At 40.5% G+C, this 23,103-nt stretch overlaps 1 protein-coding gene across 8 annotated transcripts in view; it reads right to left on the bottom strand.

The window, feature by feature from the left end:
- LOC308464336 (uncharacterized protein) overlaps positions 1-23,051 on the bottom strand; it is a 63,867-nt gene extending 40,816 nt beyond the window's left edge. For 4 of the 8 annotated variants that reach the window (XR_013979955.1, XR_013979956.1, XR_013979957.1 and 1 more), the window contains exon 1: positions 735-890. Coding sequence is in view for 5 of the 8 variants with exons in the window: in XM_080983686.1 (XP_080839812.1) it covers positions 735-773 (39 nt within the window). In the remaining 3 variants the exon portion in view is untranslated. Of the gene's footprint in view, positions 1-205; positions 224-734; positions 1,125-21,524; positions 21,549-22,982 lie in introns of those variants that run through there. The other 4 variants (XM_080983682.1, XM_080983683.1, XM_080983685.1 and 1 more) reach the window with 4 other exon arrangements.
- Positions 23,052-23,103: the final 52 nt, after the last annotated feature.

The raw sequence follows: 23,103 nt of genomic DNA, 5'->3' as shown, positions 1-23,103 counted from the left end.
GATAAAATATATATTTTGTTATGTGCAAATGGTTTTAGATACCTATTAGGTCCATAAATATAGTATATACCATATAGTATATATTCAACACAAAAAACAGCAACGATTTGTTGACAAAGGACAGCTAGACATACACAGTAAAGGGCCCCATTACCTTCAGTAGTTTAGGGCCTCATCAAACCTAAATCTGCCCCTGGTAACTTACCATGAAGGATCCTTCCGGGCAGATATACAGAATGCACCCAGGTGCCAGTGGGTTAACCCTTCCATTGCCAAAAATATCATCATTATCATTATCATCATCGTCATCATCTTTATAGACCTATCCTCATTCATGAACCTGTATCAACCATTTTACAAGTACTTCAAAGCCAGTTGTAATCACCACCGCTTTTCCAGTCTCCTGGGGAAAGAAATCATGGGCACAAGCCACTGCAAATGCTTCCTGCAAATGTGCCACAGAAATAAATAAAACTAACTGTATTCTGGGAGAACTCCCCAATGGATTCTGCGCATCACCTTTTTGGTGTGTGTGTTAGGTAGGGTACAGTGAGAAGACACTAAGAGAGGTGGACTGCTGGCTATCATTTTGGTGTATTTTCAGCATTTCTAGGATGCCTTTCAGGGCAAATTCCTTTCAGAGCAGTTCACATGCAGGTTTGAAAATATGTAATCAATTTTTTTAAAAAAGCACTGCAATTGCAAACTAAAGCACCAGTCTTAAAACACTATACCTTGAGAAAAGTTGTGAAGTCTTCCATGAGCATTTCCATGAGGATTAACAGATAAGCACATCTGAAAGCAAGCTCATCATCTCCCCAGAAACAGGGAATTGGAGTTCTGGGTTCATAGAAAGTATCCAGAGAGCAAAACTTGATTTAAGCTCTGAACAGTGAGAAAGGAGGAAGCATAGTTCTCTATGTATTCTTTTGTATGGGTGAAATGTGCAATGGTGTTTGTACTTAGCTGTGTTGCTAGGCTGTCTGTTTTGCAATAGTTACAGCTCAGCACCTCAGAAATCTGTGTCAGACTGTCAAATTACAGCCACAGGATGGAAGCTATTCCTAGCTTTGATGTTACTGGGCAGTCCCAACTCCTCTGCTACTCTTTGCCATTTCCTGTCCCTGTAATAATGCACCAGTGTTTTTAAAAAATGCATTCATAAACAAATAAGTGAATAGAACAGGGGTCTGCAACCCGCGGCTCCGGAACCGCATGTGGCTCTTTTACACCTTTGCCGCGGCTCCAGGGCGGATACTAGCGAGGGGAGGAGGCGCATTGTGTGCCCTGACACTCCCCACTGTGGCAGGCGCTGTACTGGCTGTGACGTTGCATGGGGGCGGTGCGTGCGTTAGTCACGCACCGTCCCGACGTCACCTTCCCACCCGCCCGCCCTCTACATTGTAAGGGGCATGTACGCTGGTCACTGCATTGAAAGGGGGCATGTACGCTGGTCACTGTTTTGAAGGGGAGTGAAGAACACACACACACACAGGTAACTTGTTAATTTAATGTTTATTTCTATGAGGAGGAGTAATTCTGAGGGGTCAAACAAACAAATAATTTAAAAAGTGGCTCTTTTTGTCTTAAAGGTTGCAGACCCCTGGAATAGAAGGAACAATTTTGAGGGTTGTTTACATATATTCAGATATACTGTTACCCCTATAGCTCTGGCTAGCAATTATTTTTTAACAGGATCCATATTATGAACTGAGGAAGGGTCAACATGAGCAATTCAAGAAACCATTCATGCACCACACATTTTTGCTCTGGGAACCAAGACAGGTGTGACTCATTGGGGATCCATAATTGTGGGTCACAAGCTGCAAAATTTAGTTGATCCTGCTAGCTGGTTACCTTAAAACAACAATTATATAAAACAGAGGCAACTTACAGACTAGACTGGATGTCAATTTACCAGTTATGCAAAACACAATCATTAGAATATCTTGCTTGTAGGGCATCTCTTAACTAAAATTTACCTAGTTTTGTGTCACTGAACCTAAACTAAACTGGAATTGTAATTAGACACATTTGGTGGGTATGTCTTTGAGCAAGCTGCCAGACTAGTATCTAACAACTGTAAACATTTATGATGCAATCCTTTGCAGGTCTGCTTAGAAGTGAATTCAACTGCAAATGCAAATGTGATTGCAGCTTCAGTATGGTTGGGGAAATGGCAGTATCATTAATACAGATCTTAAAACATCAGACCCTCCAAACACCTCTATTTTCCATTGACATCCCTGATTTAGAGAAGCTGTCCTGGTTTCTGATTTGATCCCGGAATGTCCCACTTTTCCTTAGGATGTCCTATTTTCATTGGATAAATGTTGGAGGGTATGGAGTTATCTGACCCCCGAGCCATCTGAAGGCAATCCTGTATAGGGAAGGTGTTTTCTTAAATGTTTAATGTCTTATTATGTTTTTATATATGTTAGAAGTTGCCCAGAGTGACTGGGGCAACTCAGGAAGATATATGGGGTATAAATAGTAAAATTATCATTATGGAATGAGACGTCCCTATTTTCATCGGAGGGTACAAAACATTTCCTGAATAAGGTAAGTCAAAGTTATGCACTCGGGCATACTAGTGTGCCACAAGTGAATTGCAACCACCCTATAGGAAATAAGTAAGTAAAGGTTCTTGAGAGCCCAACATACCCATCCTCAGAGATTACCTGTTCTGTCTCTACAAAAAGAAATATTAAAAAATCTAGCTCTGAAGCTGGCAAACTCTGAGAGTTTGCATGAGTCACTGTTCCAGGGTATGCCTCCTTGCATTCATGGAGCACATGCAGTACAGTGATTTCTTAACTGGGGAATGAATTAATTATTTTCTTATCTACAATCTAGAAGGCAATTATCGCTGTAGATCTATGCAGTTTTACCTGGATGTAAGCCCCATTGCAATCACTGGACCTTTCTTCTGAATCAACATGCACAGGCTTGCCTGGCACAATTCAGACCTAACCTCTTATCTAAACAGAGCACGGACTCTGTTTTTGTGCTATTTAGTGATATTGCTTTAGATGTCATGGGGAATAACAGATGGGCAACATTTTGCTGCGTCAACAGCCTCAGCAATTATCCTTATGTCATTTAAGGGGCATTGTGCTTGGCACACTTTGGCTCATTAGCACAAGGAAGTAACATACAGCAGAATTATTCTGGTGCCTCAAAAGTGTAGTACAACAGAACTTTTGTAGAATAAATACAAAGCATTTCCTTTTATACTTAATAAGAAAGGTTTCATTTAGTGTAAATATTGCAACAGACTGGCTTTTTAGTCCAAATTTGCCAAATTGTGAGAATTGCACCAGAATCACTTTCTTCACAAGGAGGCCCAATACCTGTTACATTCATGCATACAAATAAATGAGAATAAGCAGAGCAAAATGTTGCTATAAATTCCCCAGTGAAGCACCGTTGCTTTTTTCTTTCTTTCAACCTCTTCCTTTTTCTATGTGCCTGCTCACTCTTCAGCAGCTTTCTTTCTTTGCCACATTCTTATTTTATCTGTTTGTTAGGGTTGCCATTCGTCCGGGATTTTGCAGACATATCTGGAATACTGCAGTCGGAAATCAGAAAAAGAAAAAAAAATGCTGTTTTTGCCAATTTTCCACAACTAACTATGTGGCCATAGTTAGGAAAGATTGCAAGGCAATGCAATCCTGAAAAGGTTTTATTCAGAATAGGATAGGATTGACTTCCAGATAGGTATGCATATCATCGAAGTCTTGATTCCTGGACTTGATGGGGTTGCTTTGGAGGCAAAGAGGTCTTCTAGGTTTCTCCCCCATCCTCCTCCCTTGCACAGAAATAATAATAGTAGTAGTAGTAATAATAATAATAATAATAATAATAATAATATATTTATTCATACCCCACCCATTTGAAATATGAGCAACAGTGTGAATGTATTGAATAGTTTAGGCAAAATACACAGCATTTGAGGGTAAATACAGAAACCATGAAAGGGGAGGATGGGAAGTCAGTTGATAAAGTAACTTATGCTTTATGCAAAAATTTGTAACTCTTTTTTTCTTTGTGAAAAAATAACTTTAAAAAAAAACAAACAAATGCATAGTACATACACAGCCAGTCTTTTTTTTTTAATGATATTTATTTCAAATTTAAAATTACAAAAAAGAAAAAGAAAAACCATACAAAATACAAGGAAAACTTTGACCGTGACAAAGCGTAGAATAAACAAATAAAAAAGAACAATAAAATAGAATAAAAAAGAAGACTTAACAAAAGATATAAAAATACATTAAGTTAAAATAAAACAAAAACAGATTAAACCTTTACTTAACCTTTTTCCCTTTACTTATTTCCATGACCTCCTCTCACCTCCCAATTTTGTATTCTAGTTCAGATCGTATTTCCAGCAATTCCTTCTAACCTTATTTTCATTTACGTATTTTAAAATTTCAAATAATGTAATTAAACTTCCTCCATTTCATCAAAATCAACAACTCATTTTTGCTTAGTCCATTATATCATATCTACCAAAACGACCTAATATTCTTTTTCCAACCTCTTTCTAACATTCTTTTATATTGCAGTATTTTTGAAGATATATTTTGAATTTTTTCCAATCTTCTTCCATCGACCCTTCTCCCTGGTCTCGAATTCTGCCGGTCATCTCAGCCAGTTCCATGTAGTCCATCACTTTCATCTGCCATTCTTCTCGGGTAGGCAATTCTTGTGTCTTCCAGTACTTCCCAATGAGTATTCTTGCTGCTGCTGTAGCATACATAAAGAAAGTTCTATCCTCCCTTCGCACCAATTGGCCGACCATGCCCAGAAGAAAGGCCTCTGGTTTCTTCAGAAAGGTATATTTAAATACCTTTTTCAATTCATTATAAATCATTTCCCAGAAAGCCTTAATCCTTGGGCATGTCCACCAAAGGTGAAAAAATGTACCCTCAGTCTCTTTACATTTCCAACATTTACTATCTGGCAAATGATAGATTTTTGCTAGCTTGACTGGGGTTAAGTACCACCTATAAATCATTTTCATTATATTTTCTCTTAAGGCATTACATGCCGTAAATTTCAAACCTGTGGTCCATAACTGTTCCCAGTCAGCAAACATAATGTTATGTCCAAAATCTTGTGCCCATTTAATCATAACAGATTTAACCGTTTCATCCTGTGTATTCCATTTCAACAGCAAATTATACATTCTTGACAAATTCTTAGTTTTAGGATCTAGCAATTCTGTTTCTAATTTTGATTTTTCCTCCTGGAAACCAATCTTTTTATCTAAATTAAAGGCCTCCCTTATTTGATAATAATGAAGCCAGTCTCGAACTTTAGTTTTTAGTTTGTCAAAACTCTGCAGCTTTAGTTTATCTCCATCTTGTTCTAGAATTTCACAATATTTTGGCCAGTTTGTCTCCATATTGGGTTTTTTCAGAGCCTTAGCCTCCATTGGTGACAACCACCTTGGTGTTTTACTTTCCAACAAATCCTTGTATCTCACCCAGACATTAAACAATGCTTTCCTGACAATATGGTTCTTAAAGGCCTTATGTGCTTTAACCTTGTCATACCATAAATATGCATGCCATCCAAAAACATTATCAAAACCTTCTAAATCCAAAGTGTCCGTGTTTTCAAGAAGCAGCCAATCTTTCAGCCAGCAAAATGCGGCTGATTCATAATAAAGTTTAAGGTCTGGCAGGGCAAATCCACCTCTTTCTTTAGCATCAGTTAAAATCTTAAATTTTATTCTTGGCTTCTTGCCCTGCCAGACAAATCTCGAAATATCTCTCTGCCATTTCTTGAAACAGTCCATCTTATCCAAAATCTGCAATGTTTGAAACAAAAACAACATTCTAGGCAATACATGCATCTTTATCGCAGCAATTCGGCCCAACAATGATAACTTCAATTTTGACCATATTTCCAGATCCTTCTTTACTTCTATCCAACATTTTTCATAATTATCTTTGAATAAATTCACATTTTTAGCAGTCATGTGAACCCCTAGATATTTCACTTTCTTAACCAATGTTAATCCTGTCTCCTTCTGAAACCTCTCTTTCTCACTCTCTGTAAGATTTTTCTCTAACACCTTAGTTTTCATCTTATTCAGTTTAAAACCTGCTACTTGACCAAATTCTTGGATTAATTGCAATACTCTTTTTGTGCTGGATTCTGGCTCCTGTAGTGTCAAAACCAAATCATCAGCGAAAGCTTTTAATTTATACTGTTTAGCTCCGAGTTGTATACCTTTAACCAATTGGTCTTTCCTGATCATGTTAAGCAAGACCTCCAGGACCGATATAAAAAGCAGTGGGGAGATTGGACAACCCTGTCTTGTTCCTTTCTCTATCTTAAAATCTTCTGTAACTACATTATTTACAATCAACTTAGCTTTTTGTTCCGAATAAATTGCACCTATACCGTTTTCAAAACTTTGGCCTACCCCCATCCCCTGTAAATTTTTCTTCATGAAACTCCAAGAGATATTATCAAAGGCTTTCTCCGCATCCACAAATATTAGAACTGCTTTAGTATTAATATTAACTTGTAGTTTTTCTAAAATGTTAATAATATTCCTCGTATTATCTGACAAATGCCTCCCCGGGAGAAAGCCCACTTGGTCCTTATGGATTTCTTTCACCAATACATTTTTTAATCTTTTAGCCGTAATTTCTGCAAAAATTTTGTAATCCACATTAAGTAGGGATATGGGACGGTAGTTCTTAAGCTGTGTCTTTTCCGCTTCTGTTTTCGGTATAAGTGTAATATAAGCTTCTTTCCACGACTCGGGTGCCTTTCCCCCCCTAATATTTCATTGCAAACTTCTTTCAAAGGCTGCATTAACCATTCTTTCAAAGATTTATAATACTTTGCAGTCAAACCATCTGGCCCTGGAGATTTGCCCAATTTCATGTCCTGAATGGCTCCTTCCACCTCTTGATCAGATATTGTAGAGTTTAACATCGATTTACTCTCTTGAGAGATTTTTTGTAATCCATTTGTTCTCAAAAACCGATCAATATCTATTTCTTTCTGAGTCTCCTGCATGTATAACTGTTTAAAGTACTTCTGAAAACACTTTCTAATATCCACAGGGTTCTGTATACTCTTTCCTTCTACTACCAAGTTCGTAATAGTATTAAGCTTTTGTCTTTTTTTCATTTGCCATGCCAATAATTTCCCACACTTATTCGCCGATTCAAATGTCCTTTGTCTCATCTGTTTGATCTTCCATTCTATTTCCTGATTCGTCAGTTTCATATATTGTACTTGAAGTAACTTTATCTCTTTTAAAATCTCCTGTGAGTTCGATTTTGCCCTCAGTCTCTTTTCTCCATCCTTTATTTTCTCCAAAAAAATTTCCCTCTTCTCATTTTGAACTCTTTTCCTAATTGCATTTTGTTGTATCAAGAACCCTCTCATCACTGCTTTGCTTGCATCCCAAATCACTCTTTTCTCGGTCGTAGTGTTCATATTTATCTCAAAATAGTCTCTCAAGTTTTTCTGGGCCTTTTTGATAATTTCCTCATTCCTAAGCAAGGAGTCATTCATCCTCCATCTAAAAGCTCCAATTGGCGTTAATGCCATTTCCATCTTTACTGGGTTGTGATCAGAGCAAATTTTAGGAGAAATTACCGCTTTTTTTATCTTCGGGGCCAGTCCCCTAGTTATCCAAATTTGGTCTATTCTTGTCCATGTCATTTTTGCTTCAGAGAAGAAGGTTCCTTCTCTTTCCAAGGGGTTCTTTGTTCTCCAAATATCAACAAGATCCATATTGTTAGTCATTTCAAAGAATGTCTTTGGTAGTCTGCCATCTTTCATCACCGTTTGTTTTTGGGCTTTATCCATGTTTGTAGACACTACTCCATTCATATCTCCCATCAAAATTATATTGTAATCCAGATAGTCCAATAGGATTTCATGCAATTTTTTGAAAAATTCTGATTTTCCCTCATTTGGCGCATAGATACCTAATGTCAAAAACTTCTGGCCATGAAGTTGAATTTCAATTGCAATATATCTTCCTTGGTCATCTTTGAATAAAAATTTTGGTGACAGGCTTTCCTTTGCATAAAGTACTACTCCTCTTTTTTTCACATTGTCTGATGAAATAAATTCTTCTCCTAATCTTTTATTAATCAAAATTTTCCGATGTAGCCTTGTCACATGCGTTTCTTGTAAACAAATCAAGTCCAAATGTTCTTTTTTTAATATATGAAATACTCTCCCCCTTTTTTCCCGGGAGTTCAAACCATTAATGTTCCAACTTAATACTTGCAGTGTCATTTTGTGCTTACTCTCCTTCTCCCCCAACAGCCCCCAAAAGTTTATCTATATCTGTCGATGGCGTTGGTTTCACTTTTTTTTGTAGACTCTCATCCGGTACGGCAGGCTCTTTTCCCAGTCCTTTCTGTAAATCTTCTTCGTATGAGCTCAGGAACTTATTTTTTTCCTCCACTGATCTTATCTTTATCTTTCTTCCTTTGAAACTAAAAGATAGGCCTTGAGGGAATTCCCACCTGAAAAGGATCTTGCTTTTTCTCAACAGGGCCACCAAGTCTCCAAAGTCTTGTCTTAAGTCCAAAAGATGTTTCGGTATGTCTTTAAAAATTTCCACTTTTGATTGCAGAATTGTCAAAGGTTTCTCGTAGTGCAAACCTAAAATTTTATCCCGCTCTTCTTTAGATCGGAGGGTGATCAAACAGTCCCTTATTTTAATCTTTTTTCCTCCTTTTCCCAGTCTGAAGGCCCTCACAATCTTAAAATCTTCTTGTTTCAAATCCGATTTCCAAAATTCCGCAAATTCTTGTGTCAGAAAATCTATCAAGGTGCCCGTCTCCAACTCAGGAACAGCTCTAATTCTTAGATTGGATTGTTTCTCTCTGAGTTCGATCATAGACAGCGTCAACTTATGATCTGCAATCTCTTTCTGTAGGCCAGGTACCTTCTCAGTTTCCAGCTGCCCTACTTTGAATTCCACAACAGCAGTTTTTTCCTGTGTAGACTTCGACTCCTGCAATAGTCTCTGAATGGATTCTGTGTTGCTGTTTACCTTTTCCCCCAAGTTGTCTAATGTTTCTGTATTTAAATCAATTTTTTTATTTGCAGTATCAACTTTCTTATTCGTTTCTTTTTTTTTTTAAGAATATTTATTCCAATTTTAAAATTACAGAAAAAGAAAAAAGTAGAAAAAGAAAAACAAATCACATACATCTTATACAAAAAACGAACAATACAAAGAGAAATACAAAAAACAAAAAATCACAATAAAAAAGTAACAAAAAATCAAATTAAGCCTTTAGAACCGTTTTCCCATTTACTTATTTCCATGACTTCCTCTCACCTCTCTGCTCTGTACTCCAATTTGAATCGTATCTCCAGCAAATCCTTCTAACCTTCTTTTCATTTACTTATTTTAACATTCGAAAGTATTTAATTCTCCTCTATCTTTATTTTACACTTCATATTTACTTATTCCATTATACTCTGTCTGCCAATACGGTCTAATATTCTTCTCCAACCTTTTCTAACATTCTTTTATATTACAGTATTTCTGAAGATATATTTTACATTTTTTCCAATCTTCTTCCATCGACCCTTCTTCCTGATCTCGAATTCTGCCGGTCATCTCAGCCAGTTCCATATAGTCTATCACTTTTCTCTGCCATTCTTCTCGGGTAGGCAATTCTTGTGTCTTCCAGTATTTCCCAATAAGTATTCTTGCCGCTGCTGTTGCATACATAAAGAAATTCCTGTCTTCCCTTCGCACCAATTGGCCGACCATGCCCAAGAGGAAGGCCTCTGGTTTCTTCAAGAAAGTATATTTCAATACCTTTTTTAGTTCATTATATATCATTTCCCAGAAGGCCTTGATCTTTGGGCACGTCCACCAAAGGTGAAAAAAAGTACCTTCATTTTCTTTACATTTCCAACATTTATTATCAGGCAGATGATAAATTTTTGCTAGCTTGACTGGGGTTAAGTACCACCTGTAAATCATTTTCATTATATTTTCTCTTAAGGCGTTACAAGCCGTAAATTTTATACCTGTGGTCCATAACCATTCCCAGTCAGCAAACATGATATTATGCCCAACATCTTGCGCCCATTTAATCATAGCGGATTTAACCATTTCATCCTGTGTATTCCATTTCAACAGCAGATTATACATTCTTGACAGATTTTTAGTTTTAGGTTCTAGCAATTCCGTTTCCAGTTTAGATTTTTCCTCCTGGAAGCCAATCTTTTTATCTAAATTAAAAACCTCCCTTATTTGATAATAATGCAGCCAATCTCGGACTTTAGTTTTTAATTTGTCAAAGCTCTGCAATTTTAATTTATCTCCAACTTGTTCTAAAATTTCACAATATTTTGGCCAGTTTGTCTCCATATTTGTTTTTTTCAGAGCCTTAGCCTCCATTGGTGATAACCACCTTGGTGTTTTACTTTCCAGCAAATCCTTATATCTCACCCAGACACTGAATAATGCTTTCCTGACAATATGATTCTTAAAGGCCTTGTGCGCTTTGACTTTGTCATACCATAAATATGCATGCCACCCAAACACATTATCAAAACCCTCTAGATCTAAAATGTCCACATTTTCAAGAAGTAGCCAATCTTTCAGCCAACAAAAAGCGGCTGATTCATAGTATAGTTTAAGATCTGGCAGGGCAAATCCCCCTCTTTCCTTCGCATCTGTTAGTATCTTAAATTTTATTCTAGGCTTTTTGCCCTGCCAGATAAATTTGGAAATATCTCTTTGCCACCTCTTGAAACAGTCCATTTTATCCACAATTTGTAATGTTTGAAACAAAAACAACATTCTAGGCAATACATTCATCTTTATCGCTGCAATTCGGCCCAACAATGATAACTTCAATTTTGACCATATTTCTAAATCCTTCTTCACCTCTGACCAACATTTTTCGTAATTATCTTTAAACAGATTCACATTTTTGGCAGTCATATTCACCCCTAGATATTTCACTTTAGTAACAATTGTTAATCCTGTCTCTTTCTGAAACCTCTCCTTCTCTGTCTCTGTAAGATTTTTCTCTAATACCTTAGTTTTCATCTTGTTTAATTTAAAACCTGCTACTTGACCAAATTCTTGGATTAATTGTAACACTCTTTTTGTACTAGCTTCTGGTCCTGTAATGTCAAAACTATGTCATCGGCAAAAGCTTTCAATTTGTACTGTTTAGCTCCGATTTGTATACCTTTAACCAATTGGTCTTTCCTGATCATATTGAGCAAGACCTCCAGGACCGATATAAAAAGCAATGGGGAGATTGGGCAACCCTGTCTTGTTCCTTTCTCTATCTTAAATTCTTCTGTAACTACATTGTTCACAATAAGCTTAGCTTTTTGTTCCGAGTAAATTGCACTTATACCATTTTCAAAACTTTGGCCTACCCCCATCCCCTGCAAGTTTTTCTTCATAAAACTCCAAGAGATGTTGTCAAACGCTTTCTCTGCATCTACAAATATTAAAACAGCTTTAGTATTGATATTAACTTGCAATTTTTCCAAAATATTAATAATGTTCCTAGTATTGTCTGACAAATGTCTCCCAGGGAGAAAGCCCGCCTGGTCTTTATGAATCTCTTTTACCAATACATTTTTTAATCTTTTAGCCATAATTTCGGCAAAAATTTTGTAATCCACATTTAGTAGGGATATGGGACGGTAGTTCTTCAACTGTGTCTTCTCCACTTCGGTTTTTGGTATAAGTGTGATGTATGCTTCTTTCCACGACTCGGGTGCTTTTCCTCCCCGTAGTATTTCATTGCAAAGTTCTTTCAACGGTTGCAGTAACCATTCTTTCAAAGTTTTGTAGTACTTTGCAGTTAGTCCATCCGGCCCTGGAGATTTGCCCAATTTCATATTCTGAATGGCTCCTTCCACTTCTTGATCAGATATTGTAGAGTTTAATATTGATTTACTATCTTGAGATACTTTTTGTAATCCATTATTTTCCAAAAATCGGTCAATGTCTAATTCTTTCTGAGTCTCCTGCGTATATAACTGTTTAAAATAATTCTGAAAGCACTTCCGAATCTCTCCAGGATTCTGTATATTCTTCCCTTCTACAACCAAGTTCGTAATCGTATTCAGCTTTTGTCTTTTTTTCATTTGCCAGGCCAACAATTTCCCACATTTATTTGCCGATTCGAAAGTCTTTTGTTTCATCTGTTTGATCTTCCATTCTATCTCCTGGTTCATCAATTTCATATATTGTACTTGGTATAGCTTTATCTCTTTTAAAATCTCCTGTGAGTTCGGTTTCGCTCTCAGTCTTTTTTCTCCATCCTTAATTTTCTCCAAAATTTTTTCTCTCTTCTCATTTTGATATCTTTTCCTAATTGCATTTTGTTGTATCAAAAATCCTCTCATCACCGCTTTGCTGGCATCCCAAATCACTCTTTTTTCTGTCGTAGTATTCAAATTTATTTCAAAATAGTCTCTCAAATTCTTCTGAGCCTTTTTAATAATTTCCTCATTCCTAAATAAGGAGTCATTCATCCTCCATCTAAAGGTCCCAATTGGCGTTGATATCATTTCAATCTTTACTGGATTGTGATCAGAGCAAATTTTCGGGCAGATCACCGCTTTTTTAATTTTAGGAGCCAGTCCTCTAGTTGTCCAGATTTGGTCTATTCTTGTCCATGTCATATTTGCTTCAGAGAAGAAGGTTCCTTCTCTTTCCAAGGGGTTCTTTATTCGCCAAATATCCACAAGATCCATATTGTCAGTCATTTCAAAAAATGTCCTTGGCAGTCTTCCATCTTTTGTCACTGTTTGTCTTTTGGCTTTATCCATATTTGTAGACACTACTCCATTCATATCTCCCATCAAAATAATGTTGTAATCCAAATAATCCAGGAGAGTTTCATGCAGTTTCTTGAAGAATTCTGATTTTCCCTCATTTGGTGCGTAAACGCCTATTATCAAAAATTTCTGTCCTTGGAATTGAATTTCAATTGCTATATATCTTCCTTGGTCATCTTTAAATATAAATTTTGGTGACAGGCTTTCCTTCGCATAAAGTACTACCCCTCTTTTTTTAACATTGTCCGATGAGATAAATTCCTCTCCCAATCTTTTATTTATCAAAATTTTCCGATGTAGCCTTGTCACATGAGTCTCTTGTAGGCAAATCAAGTCCAAATGTTCTTTTTTCAATGTATGAAATACTCTCCCCCTTTTTGCTGACGAATTTAGGCCATTAATATTCCAGCTTAAAATTTGTAGTGTCATTTTGTAGTTACTCTCCTCCTCCAACAGCCCCTAAAAGATTGTCTATATCTGTCGGTGGCGTTGGTTTCACTTTTTTTTGCAGACCCTTATCCGGTATCGCAGTGTCTTTTCCCAATCCTTTCTGTAGATCTTCTTCGTATGCACTCAGAAATTTGTTCTTTTCCTCCACTGATCTAATCTTGGTCTTTCTTCCTTTGAAGCTAAAGGATAGACCTTGGGGAAATTCCCACCTAAAAAGGATTTTGTTTTTTCTCAACAAGTCCACCAAATCTCCAAAGTCCTTTCTTAAATCAAGAAGATGTTTTGGTATATCTTTGAAAATTTCCACTTTTGATTGTATAATTGTCAAAGGTTTTTCATAATGTAAGCCCAAAATTTTGTCCCTTTCTTCTTTAGATCGGAGAGTGATCAAACAGTCCCTTATTTTGATCTTTCTTCCTCCTTTCCCCAGTCGAAAAGCCCTCACAATCTTAAAATCCTCTTGTTTCAATTCCGATTTCCAAAAGTCCAAAAATTCTTGTGTCAAAAAGTCTATCAAGGTACCTTTCTCCAACTCAGGAACAGCTCTGATTCTAAGATTCGTTTGTTTGTCTTTCAGGTCAATCATAGATAACTTTAACTTATGTTCTGCAATCTCTTTCTGCAAGTCTGGTACTTTTTCAGTTTCCAATTGCCCCAATTTAAATTCTACGGCAGCAGTTTTTTCCTGTATAGACTTTGAGTCTTGCAATAGTTTCTGGATAGATTCCGTATTGCTGTTTACTTTTTTCTCCAAATTGCCTAATGTTTCTGTGTTTAAGTCAATTTTCCTGTTTGCAATATCCACTTTCTGGTTCGTCTCTTCCACCTTCCTATTCGTCTCCCCCACTTTTGTACTTAACTGCTGTATTGATTCATTAATCTTAGTCAGAGCACTGGCTAAAAATTCCTCAGACATTCCACCAGACTTAGGTTGTATTGCCGATGCGGGCAAGCCAGCAGATGATTGCCTTCTATGTGTCCAAGGTTTCCCTGATCTCAAAGTTGACTGGTCCTTATGACCATCAGCCATAACAAAGTGAAGGTCAAATTCCTTTCCCACGTCTGATGTTCCTGTTTATAAGTGGAAAATTCCTTTCCTTTCCTGCAATTGCAGAGAGTCCCACTAGATGGACACTATTACCACCTAGCAAGTTACTGTCTTTTTGAAATAACAGGGGAAAGATACTAAGTAAGAAAAAGTCAAGAATAGAGGACACAATATAACTTTCCAGTCCTTTCCAATCTTTTCCCAATAAAGTTGGCCACAATGTATCTCCTTTGCAGCCAGCAAACAGCTTTAACAGCTTTGACAGCTTTGACAGCTGAGACGTCCCACTGACAGATCACTCATTTAATCCTTCAATTTAAACAGTCCGGTAGAATCAAGAGTCTTTCCCTTAACTCTCCAAAGGGTAGATCCCTCCAAAGTTCTCAGGTCAGAAAGAAACACTTATTTCAGTTCAGTTTTCCCACGTTTAGCTCCAAAGCTCTTTGCTTTATTCCTTATACAGTGCAGTGAAGCGGACTTCCTGTTTACGCTTCCACCGCGGTAGCCAATTCAGACGTTTTTAAACAGCTTAAAACTTTTCCGCCTTTTCACAAATAGTCCAGATTAATCCAAATAATGCTCTTTTATCCAATTCTTCTACTCACGGTTAATTTTTAAGTCCAAATGTCCCAGGAATAAGTCAGCGCTCTCCAGCAACGGCAACGCGGCTTCGCTCAGTGAGAGCAGCGATCCGCTCGCAGCACCGCGCTTCTCCCCCGCTCCCTTCCGAAGCCTCAAAAAAGGCTTCCTTTCGGGTTGGGGGGGGCGCTCCAAGGTGCCTGCCGAGCCTCCACGTTCGCAGGCATCCGCGCCTGCGATTTCTGAGGGTCCCCGCTTCGCCGGAGCGCACAGGACCCGATCTCCCGCTGAGCTACCCCCTCCAAAGATCAAAGGAGGTCCGCCATTGCTGCTGGTGCTGACCGGAAGTCAACTTTCTTATTCGTTTCTTCAACCTTTTTATTCGTCTCATCAACCTTTGTACTAAGTTGTAGTAAAGTTTCATTAATCCTGGCCAGAGCACTGGCTAGAACTTCTTCTGCCATTCCACTGGACTTAGCTTGTGTTGCTGTCGTAGGCAAGCCAGCAGATGATTGCCTTCGATGCCCCCAAGGTTTCCCAGATCTCAAAACTGACGGGTCTAATTTCTCTCTGCCATCTGCCATAACAATGTGAAAGTCAAGGCCGTTCTCAGATATGCTGTTCCTGTTTACCAGTGGAAAATTCCCTTGTTGCACTTTCAGAAAGTCCCCCTAGGTGGACACTGTTACAACAGTCCAAAGCAGTCACTTTCCCTTTTGAAGTAACAAGAAAGGAAAGAAAAAACAAAGTGTAGACAAAGACTAAGAAACAGTTCCAAAATGTAGCCTTCCAATTATTTTTCCAGCGAAACTGGCCACAATATATCCACCTTACTGTCGGCAGTTCTCTTTGACAGCTTTTGACAGCTGAGACGTCTCACAGGCAGATTGCTCTTTAAACAACTTTACGCAGTCCAGAAAAAACAAACCCCATCCTTTCCTATTTTCAGAAGGGTAGATTCACAAAGAGTTCTCAGGTCGGAAAACAGCTCTTTTCAAGTCAATTTCCAACGTTTAGCTCAAAGTCTCTATGCTTTACACTATTTACAAGACGGGAAGCGGACTTCCTGTATTCACCTCCCGCCGCGGTAGCCAATTCAGTCCTTATTTTTGTTCCAATTGAAGGTCTTTTCCCTTTAAAAATTTAGTCCAATTCGTAATCTTTTAAGTCCAATTCCACCTACTCACGGTTGGTCTTTTAGTCCGAATGTTCCAGGAAGAAATCAGCGCTCTCTAGCAACGGCAACACAGCTTCGCTCCGCGAAAGCAGCAGTCAACTCACAGCACCGCGCCTCTCCCCCGTTCCGCTACGAAGCCTCAAAAACAAGGCTTCCTCGCGAGTTGGGGGGGCGCTGAAGGGTGCCCGCCGAGTCTCCACATTCGCAGGCTTCAGCGCCTGCGATTTCTGGGGGTCCCCGCTTCGCCGTAGCGCTCAGGACCCTATTTTCGCGGAGCCGATTCCCTCCGACCGAAGGGAATCCTCCATTCGCTAATGGCGCTGACCGGAAGTCTCATACACCGCCAGTCTTATACCATATGTGTGGCTCAAGCAGCAGATCTTTTATCATTACTTATTTTACTGCTCTTTTCATTATAAACAGTTTATTCTGAATTTGTTAAGCGTAATACCAGATGGTGATCAAGCGAACATCGCATATCTGTTGTTTAATTTGGGACAGCTGCGAGATTTGCAGCAGCTGCCCAAAAGCTGAGAAATTTTATTGAGGTAAATATGGTGAACTGCAAGTATTTAATGGGATGATTTTAATATATTAGTTTCCTTTAACCATTTGTATGTTAACATTTTTGAGTACTGTTATTATTATTACTTTTGGTATATTTTAATACATATATATATATATATATATATATATATATGTATATAGGTAAAGGTAAAGGTACCCCTGCCCGTACGGGCCAGTCTTGACAGACTCTAGGGTTGTGCGCTCATCTCACTCTAGAGGCCGGGAGCCAGCGCTGTCCGCAGACACTTCCGGGTCACGTGGCCAGTGTGACAAGCTGCATCTGGCGAGCCAGCGCAGCACACAGAACGCTGTTTACCTTCCCGCTAGTAAGCGGTCCCTATTTATCTACTTGCACCCGGGGGTGCTTTCGAACTGCTAGGTTGGCAGGCGTCTTAAGCTCACAGGCAGAGGTACCTGGCCTCCCCCGAGGCAATTGAGCGAGATACTGGATGACCTCTCCGCTGCTTCTCCCGGCAGGCTAGGTCATAAACCGGCGATTTCCCTCATTAGATGTGAGGAAAACACACCCTCTGCTTCTCTCTGCTTCTCTCCCTCCCTGCATTCTCCCCAGGGAGGGGAAATGAGACAGACAGGAGTCCTTTCTACATGTTTTATTCCTGTCACTCAACAGTACATAGAAATGTGACTGCACCCTTCAGTCTCCATCAGAAGAGACACACACTCCTCCCCTGTACTTCCAGCACAGGTCACATGACACACTGAGCTAACATCCGGTGCTCAGTACAGAGAATAGGCTCCACCTTTTCTCCAACAGTACATCTGCAAACCATAACATCCTGTTTTGCATTCAAGCCATCTGGAGCTGGCTTTTGCCTTGGTGCTTTTTCCCAACATCCTCCCCCAAAAGCATCAATTGGCAAAACATGATCCAGAGAAGAAAACAAACAGTTGTTATACATATAACAGTCCCCTGTTGTTTCAGTTCCACCCTTGGAACTCCCCACCACTGGTTTCACCAGTGTACCTCTCTGGTTGTCTGGCTTCCAAGGAATGAGTGCTTCTGCATTACCTTGGCTAGCTACTCTCTGTTGTGTCTTTGTCTCTGACTTAGACACTGCTTTAACCTGCTTTGAGTTGTTAACAATAGCAACACATGCAACAGCTAAGTTAGCAAACTCTTTTGAGTACCTCCTCGGTGGTACACCCTTTGTAACTCTCTCAGACCTGCGTATGAGGTTCTGATCCTCTGTGCTCACTGGTTCAACCTTTGGACTCTGTTGAGAACCAGTAGCAATCAGTGGTTCTTCCTTCACCTGTGAAGGTCTATCCATTGTGTGAGATTTCCTCTCAATGACTGTTACAACTGAACTCTCTGAGCTCTCACTGTCATCATCATCAGTACCACTGTAATCTGTGACATCAGAAAAATCATCATCATCATCTGAATCGTTTCCTGTGGGAAATGTGTGTTCTACAACCCGCTTTTGCTCTGGAGCACTCTCTAGAAACTTTGTGAGAATCACCTGACCAGATTCAGACAAAATTACTCTGTAGAGACCCTTTTCATATCCCACAAAAATGCCTCTGGCATTCTTTACTCCACCTGGAGCTTCTGTTCTCACATGAGACCCGAAAACCTTAAAGTAGGCAACAGAAGGTTTTCTATTGAACAGCTTCTCAAAAGGAGAACATCCCAACTCTGTTGAGACTTTTCTCAACCACACATGAAGATAGGACGCTAGCGATTCGGCCCAATATTCATGTGGCAAATGTGAACTCAGCAATTGCGCATGCATCCCCTTTTGCAATTCTTTGTTCACCCTCACACAGACCCCCCTGTTCCACGCTTCGGTCGAAACACCCACTTTGTGGTCTATCCCTTTCCCATCCAGGAACTTCTGAAACTTCTGTAACAGAAAAACTTGTTTGTCATCTGTGAAAAGACAATCAATGTTAGCATCATGCATATTTTTAACCTTGTCACAAAACTCCTGAAACTTTTCTAAAGTTTCATGCGGTTTCTCCATCATATAAACCCAAGAATAATTAGTGAAACAATCCACACACAAAAGGTAATATTTTGCACTGCCTCTAGATGGTTCTAGAGGACCAATCACATCAGCATACACCCGCTGAAATGCTCTGTCGACCTTCTTCGTCACCTTCCTGGTGCTCACACTGGTCACACCTGCAAGAGAGATTTCGTTAGAATCAGAAGAATTACATTTCATGTAATCACTTTGATCAAAAGTCAACAAATACAGTCCATCTTTCTCTTTGGCAGTAAGAAACAGTTCTCCATCTTTGTAGATCTTGCAGCTTTTAGCATCATAGGACAGTTTCAGTCCTTTCTTTGCAATCTGCGACACGCTCAGCAGATTAAATCTCAGTTCTGGAACCAGGTAAACATCACTTATAGTCAAGTTCAGACTCTCAAGATACACAGTCCCAATTCCGGTTGCTTCCAACTCTTGACCGTTGGCCTGTTTCACAGCGAAGCTTTGCTTCTTCAACGTCGTAAACAGTTGTCTGTGCGGGCACATATGAACCGTTGTGCCCGTGTCAATTATGAACGAGTTCCCAACATCTGGCGTGGTTCCTTTCGCCATCATAGCCTTTGCAGGTTTCACCTGGCACTTGGAACGGCTTTTGCCTGACGCCTCAGGCTTCGTAGAGCTGCTCTTTGCTCCTCTTGACTGGCGCGGCTTCTTACAGTTTCGCTGTAGATGCCCAGTCTGTCCACAATTGTAGCATCGGACAGCACTCAATGCTACTCCATGCTCTCCAGTAGCATCATCAGTGGGGGAATTAGAACTCTGTTCTTCCCTCCCCCTGTCTTTCACTTCCAGTGCAGCAAGTCTGTCGTGTTCATTCAGGACCACAGCACACACTCTCTCCGCGGTCAGCTGCGCGGCCGGTAGGGAACCAAGCTGACTGGCAACAACCTTGTAGGTGCGGTTAAGGCTGTTTATCATCATGAAGCAAAACACTTCCTCCTGAAGACGGAAATTGCGTTCCACCATCTGTTGACGCAGAAACTTCATTTCTGTCAGGTGCGCTTGAACATCTCCATCAGGCGCAAGTCTCAGATTGGTCAATTCCTCAAAATACAGCAACGCTGAAGAACCAGCATCTCTCTGATGCGTTGTACGCAGCGTGTCCCAAACCTCTTTCGCATTTTCTAAATGCTGAACATGCACCAACTGATCATCTGAGACACATAGAATTATAGCAGTCCTGGCCCTTACATTCTGTGACTCCCAACCTCTGGTTGGTGCTGCAGGGATGGGGTTTTCAATTACATCAAAAAGCCTCTGATTCTGCAGCAGGGCCTTCATCTTTACAGACCAAGATGAATAATTGTCATTGGTTAAGGGAGGTGGGTAAGGCAAAGCTCCTTTCTTGGCATCCATCTTGAAGCCAAGCCTCTTCAGCTTTCACTGTCAAACAAACTGTAAAATCCAACAGTTGTTTTTTCCTTTCTCACGCAGCAAACTGCAAGTTGTTTACGCTCTTTGCACCTGGCAGCTAAACTCAGGCTGCTATTGAAAGTCCCTTCCAAGGGCACGTAAACTTGTAGCCAAAACATTCTCTGGTTTTGTTTCGCTTTCCCAGGCTCACACTCCAGCCCGTCTGCCAGTAACCTTCCAACTTTCCGTTACCTAGCAACAATGCATTTCAATGGGACAGTTTCAACCACAAGAATTTGTGGAATGCAGGCTTCAGCCTTCAAGCTGCAGGCCTCTTCCTCCCGGAGCTTTTGTTTTTCCAAAACGCAGCTCCGTGAACCAGTGAATTAATCGAACTGCGTTCACACTTTTAGCCCGAAATGCAGCATACCTTGAACTTTGTTGCTCTGGAAAACACCTCTTCTTTCCACCAGCTGTCTGTTGAGCCTCTGGCTTCTTTCAGACGCTTGCCTTCTCCCTTGGAGCAGAGGAGGACAATCCACCAGCCTCTCATGCAGATGTCCGATGAATCGCAACCATCCGAAGGCTGCCATATGTCAGTATCTTAAGCTCACAGGCAGAGGTACCTGGCCTCCCCCGAGGCAATTGAGCGAGATACTGGATGACCTCTCCGCTGCTTCTCCCGGCAGGCTAGGTCATAAACCGGCGATTTCCCTCATTAGATGTGAGGAAAACACACCCTCTGCTTCTCTCTGCTTCTCTCCCTCCCTGCATTCTCCCCAGGGAGGGGAAATGAGACAGACAGGAGTCCTTTCTACATGTTTTATTCCTGTCACTCAACAGTACATAGAAATGTGACTGCACCCTTCAGTCTCCATCAGAAGAGACACACACTCCTCCCCTGTACTTCCAGCACAGGTCACATGACACACTGAGCTAACATCCGGTGCTCAGTACAGAGAATAGGCTCCACCTTTTCTCCAACAGTACATCTGCAAACCATAACATCCTGTTTTGCATTCAAGCCATCTGGAGCTGGCTTTTGCCTTGGTGCTTTTTCCCAACACCAAGCGAGCGACGGGAGCGCACCCCGCCGCGGGGATTCGAACCGCCTACCTTTCGATCGGCAAGTCCTAGGCGCTGAGGCTTTTACCCCCAGCACCACCCGGGTCCCCATTATATATGTATATAGGTTCTATATAAATTTTTGCCCTGTGGTTGATATGACCATGAAGATTGAAACAACAAACGATTCCATCATAAAATCTATAGTGAACATGTGAAAGTGGGCAGTCAGAGGTGGATCTCAACCAGCTGAGGACCACTATATAATTATATAGTTTTAGCTTTTTTAAAAAACAAAAACGCTTTTGAGGGGTTTTTTAACCATCACGTGGTGAATAATTTTTATGAAGTGAGATAAATATAGGTGGGTGGGTATGCGCGCCCTTGACTACTGAATGCTGGTCACGTCAACCTGCTGCTGAGGCTGACACACCTGAGGTAAAAAAAACAACTAGGCCAACTAGAGAGGAGCCAAATAATTACCGCCCAGTCAGTCTGCCATCAATACCAGGGAAGATTCTGGAGCAGATCATTAAGCAAACAGTCTGTGAGCACCTAGAAAGGAATGCTGTGATCACCAATAGTCAGCATGGATTTCTGAAAAATAAGTCATGTCAGACTAACCTGATCTCGTTTTTTGACAGAATTACAAGCCTGGTAGATGAAGGGAACGCAGTGGATGTAGCCTACCATGATTTCAGCAAGGCATTTGACAAGGTGCCCCATGGTATTCTTGTAAGGAAGCTGGTAAAATGTGGTCTTGACTATGCTACCACTCAGTGGATTTGTAACTGGCTGACTGACCGAACCCAAAGGGTGCTCATCAATGGTTCCTCTTCATCCTGGAGAAGAGTGACTAGTGGGGTGCCCCAGGGTTCTGTCTTGGGCCCGGTCTTATTCAACATCTTTATCAACGACTTGGATGATGGACTCAAGGGCATCCTGATCAAATTTGCAGATGACACCAAATTGGGAGGGGTGGCTAACACCCCAGAGGACAGGATCACACTTCAAAACGACCTTGACAGATTAGAGAACTGGGCCAAAACAAACAAGATGAATTTTAACAAGGAGAAATGTAAAGTATTGCACTTGGGCAAAAAAAATGAGAGGCACAAATACAAGATGGGGGACACCTGGCTTAAGAGCAGTACATGTGAAAAGGATCTAGGAGTCTTGGTTGACCACAAACTTGACATGAGCCAACAGTGTGACGCAGCAGCTAAAAAAGCCAATGCAATTCTGGCCTGCATCAATAGGAGTATAGCATCTAGATCAAGGGAAGTAATAGTGCCACTGTATTCTGCTCTGGTCAGACCTCACCTGGAGTACTGTGTCCAGTTCTGGGCACCACAGTTCAAGAAGGACACTGACAAACTGGAACGTGTCCAGAGGAGGGCAACCAAAATGGTCAAAGGCCTGGAAACGATGCCTTATGAGGAACGGCTAAGAGAGCTGGGCATGTTTAGCCTGGAGAAGCGGAGGTTAAGGGGTGATATGATAGCCATGTTCAAATATATAAAAGGATGTCACATAGAGGAGGGAGAAAGGTTGTTTTCTGCTGCTCCAGAGAAGCGGACACGGAGCAATGGATCCAAACTACAAGAAAGAAGATTCCACCTAAACATTAGGAAGAACTTCCTGACAGTAAGAGCTGTTCGACAGTGGAATTTGCTGCCAAGGAGTGTGGTGGAGTCTCCTTCTTTGGAGGTCTTTAAGCAGAGGCTTGACAACCATATGTCAGGAGTGCTCTGATGGTGTTTCCTGCTTGGCAGGGGGTTGGACTCGATGGCCCTTGTGGTCTCTTCCAACTCTATGATTCTATGATTCTAACTTTCCCCTCAGAGCTCCATCCTCCCCTTGAGAAGCTTCTGACAGGGTACTTTTTTACCTCAGGAACGGGAAAACAAAACCGCGCGACACGCCTAGCCCCGCCCCCTTTCGACGCCCGCCCTGCTCATTCGCTCGCTGCCTCCTGCTTTCCTCCAACTGCCCCGCCCCTCTCTGGAGAC

The sequence above is a fragment of the Podarcis pityusensis genome (genome assembly GCF_964106645.2).
Source record: "Podarcis pityusensis genome assembly, chromosome: 15".
Classification (NCBI taxonomy): Eukaryota; Metazoa; Chordata; class Lepidosauria; order Squamata; family Lacertidae; genus Podarcis; species Podarcis pityusensis.
This window is presented reverse-complemented; position numbering and strand designations above follow the sequence as displayed.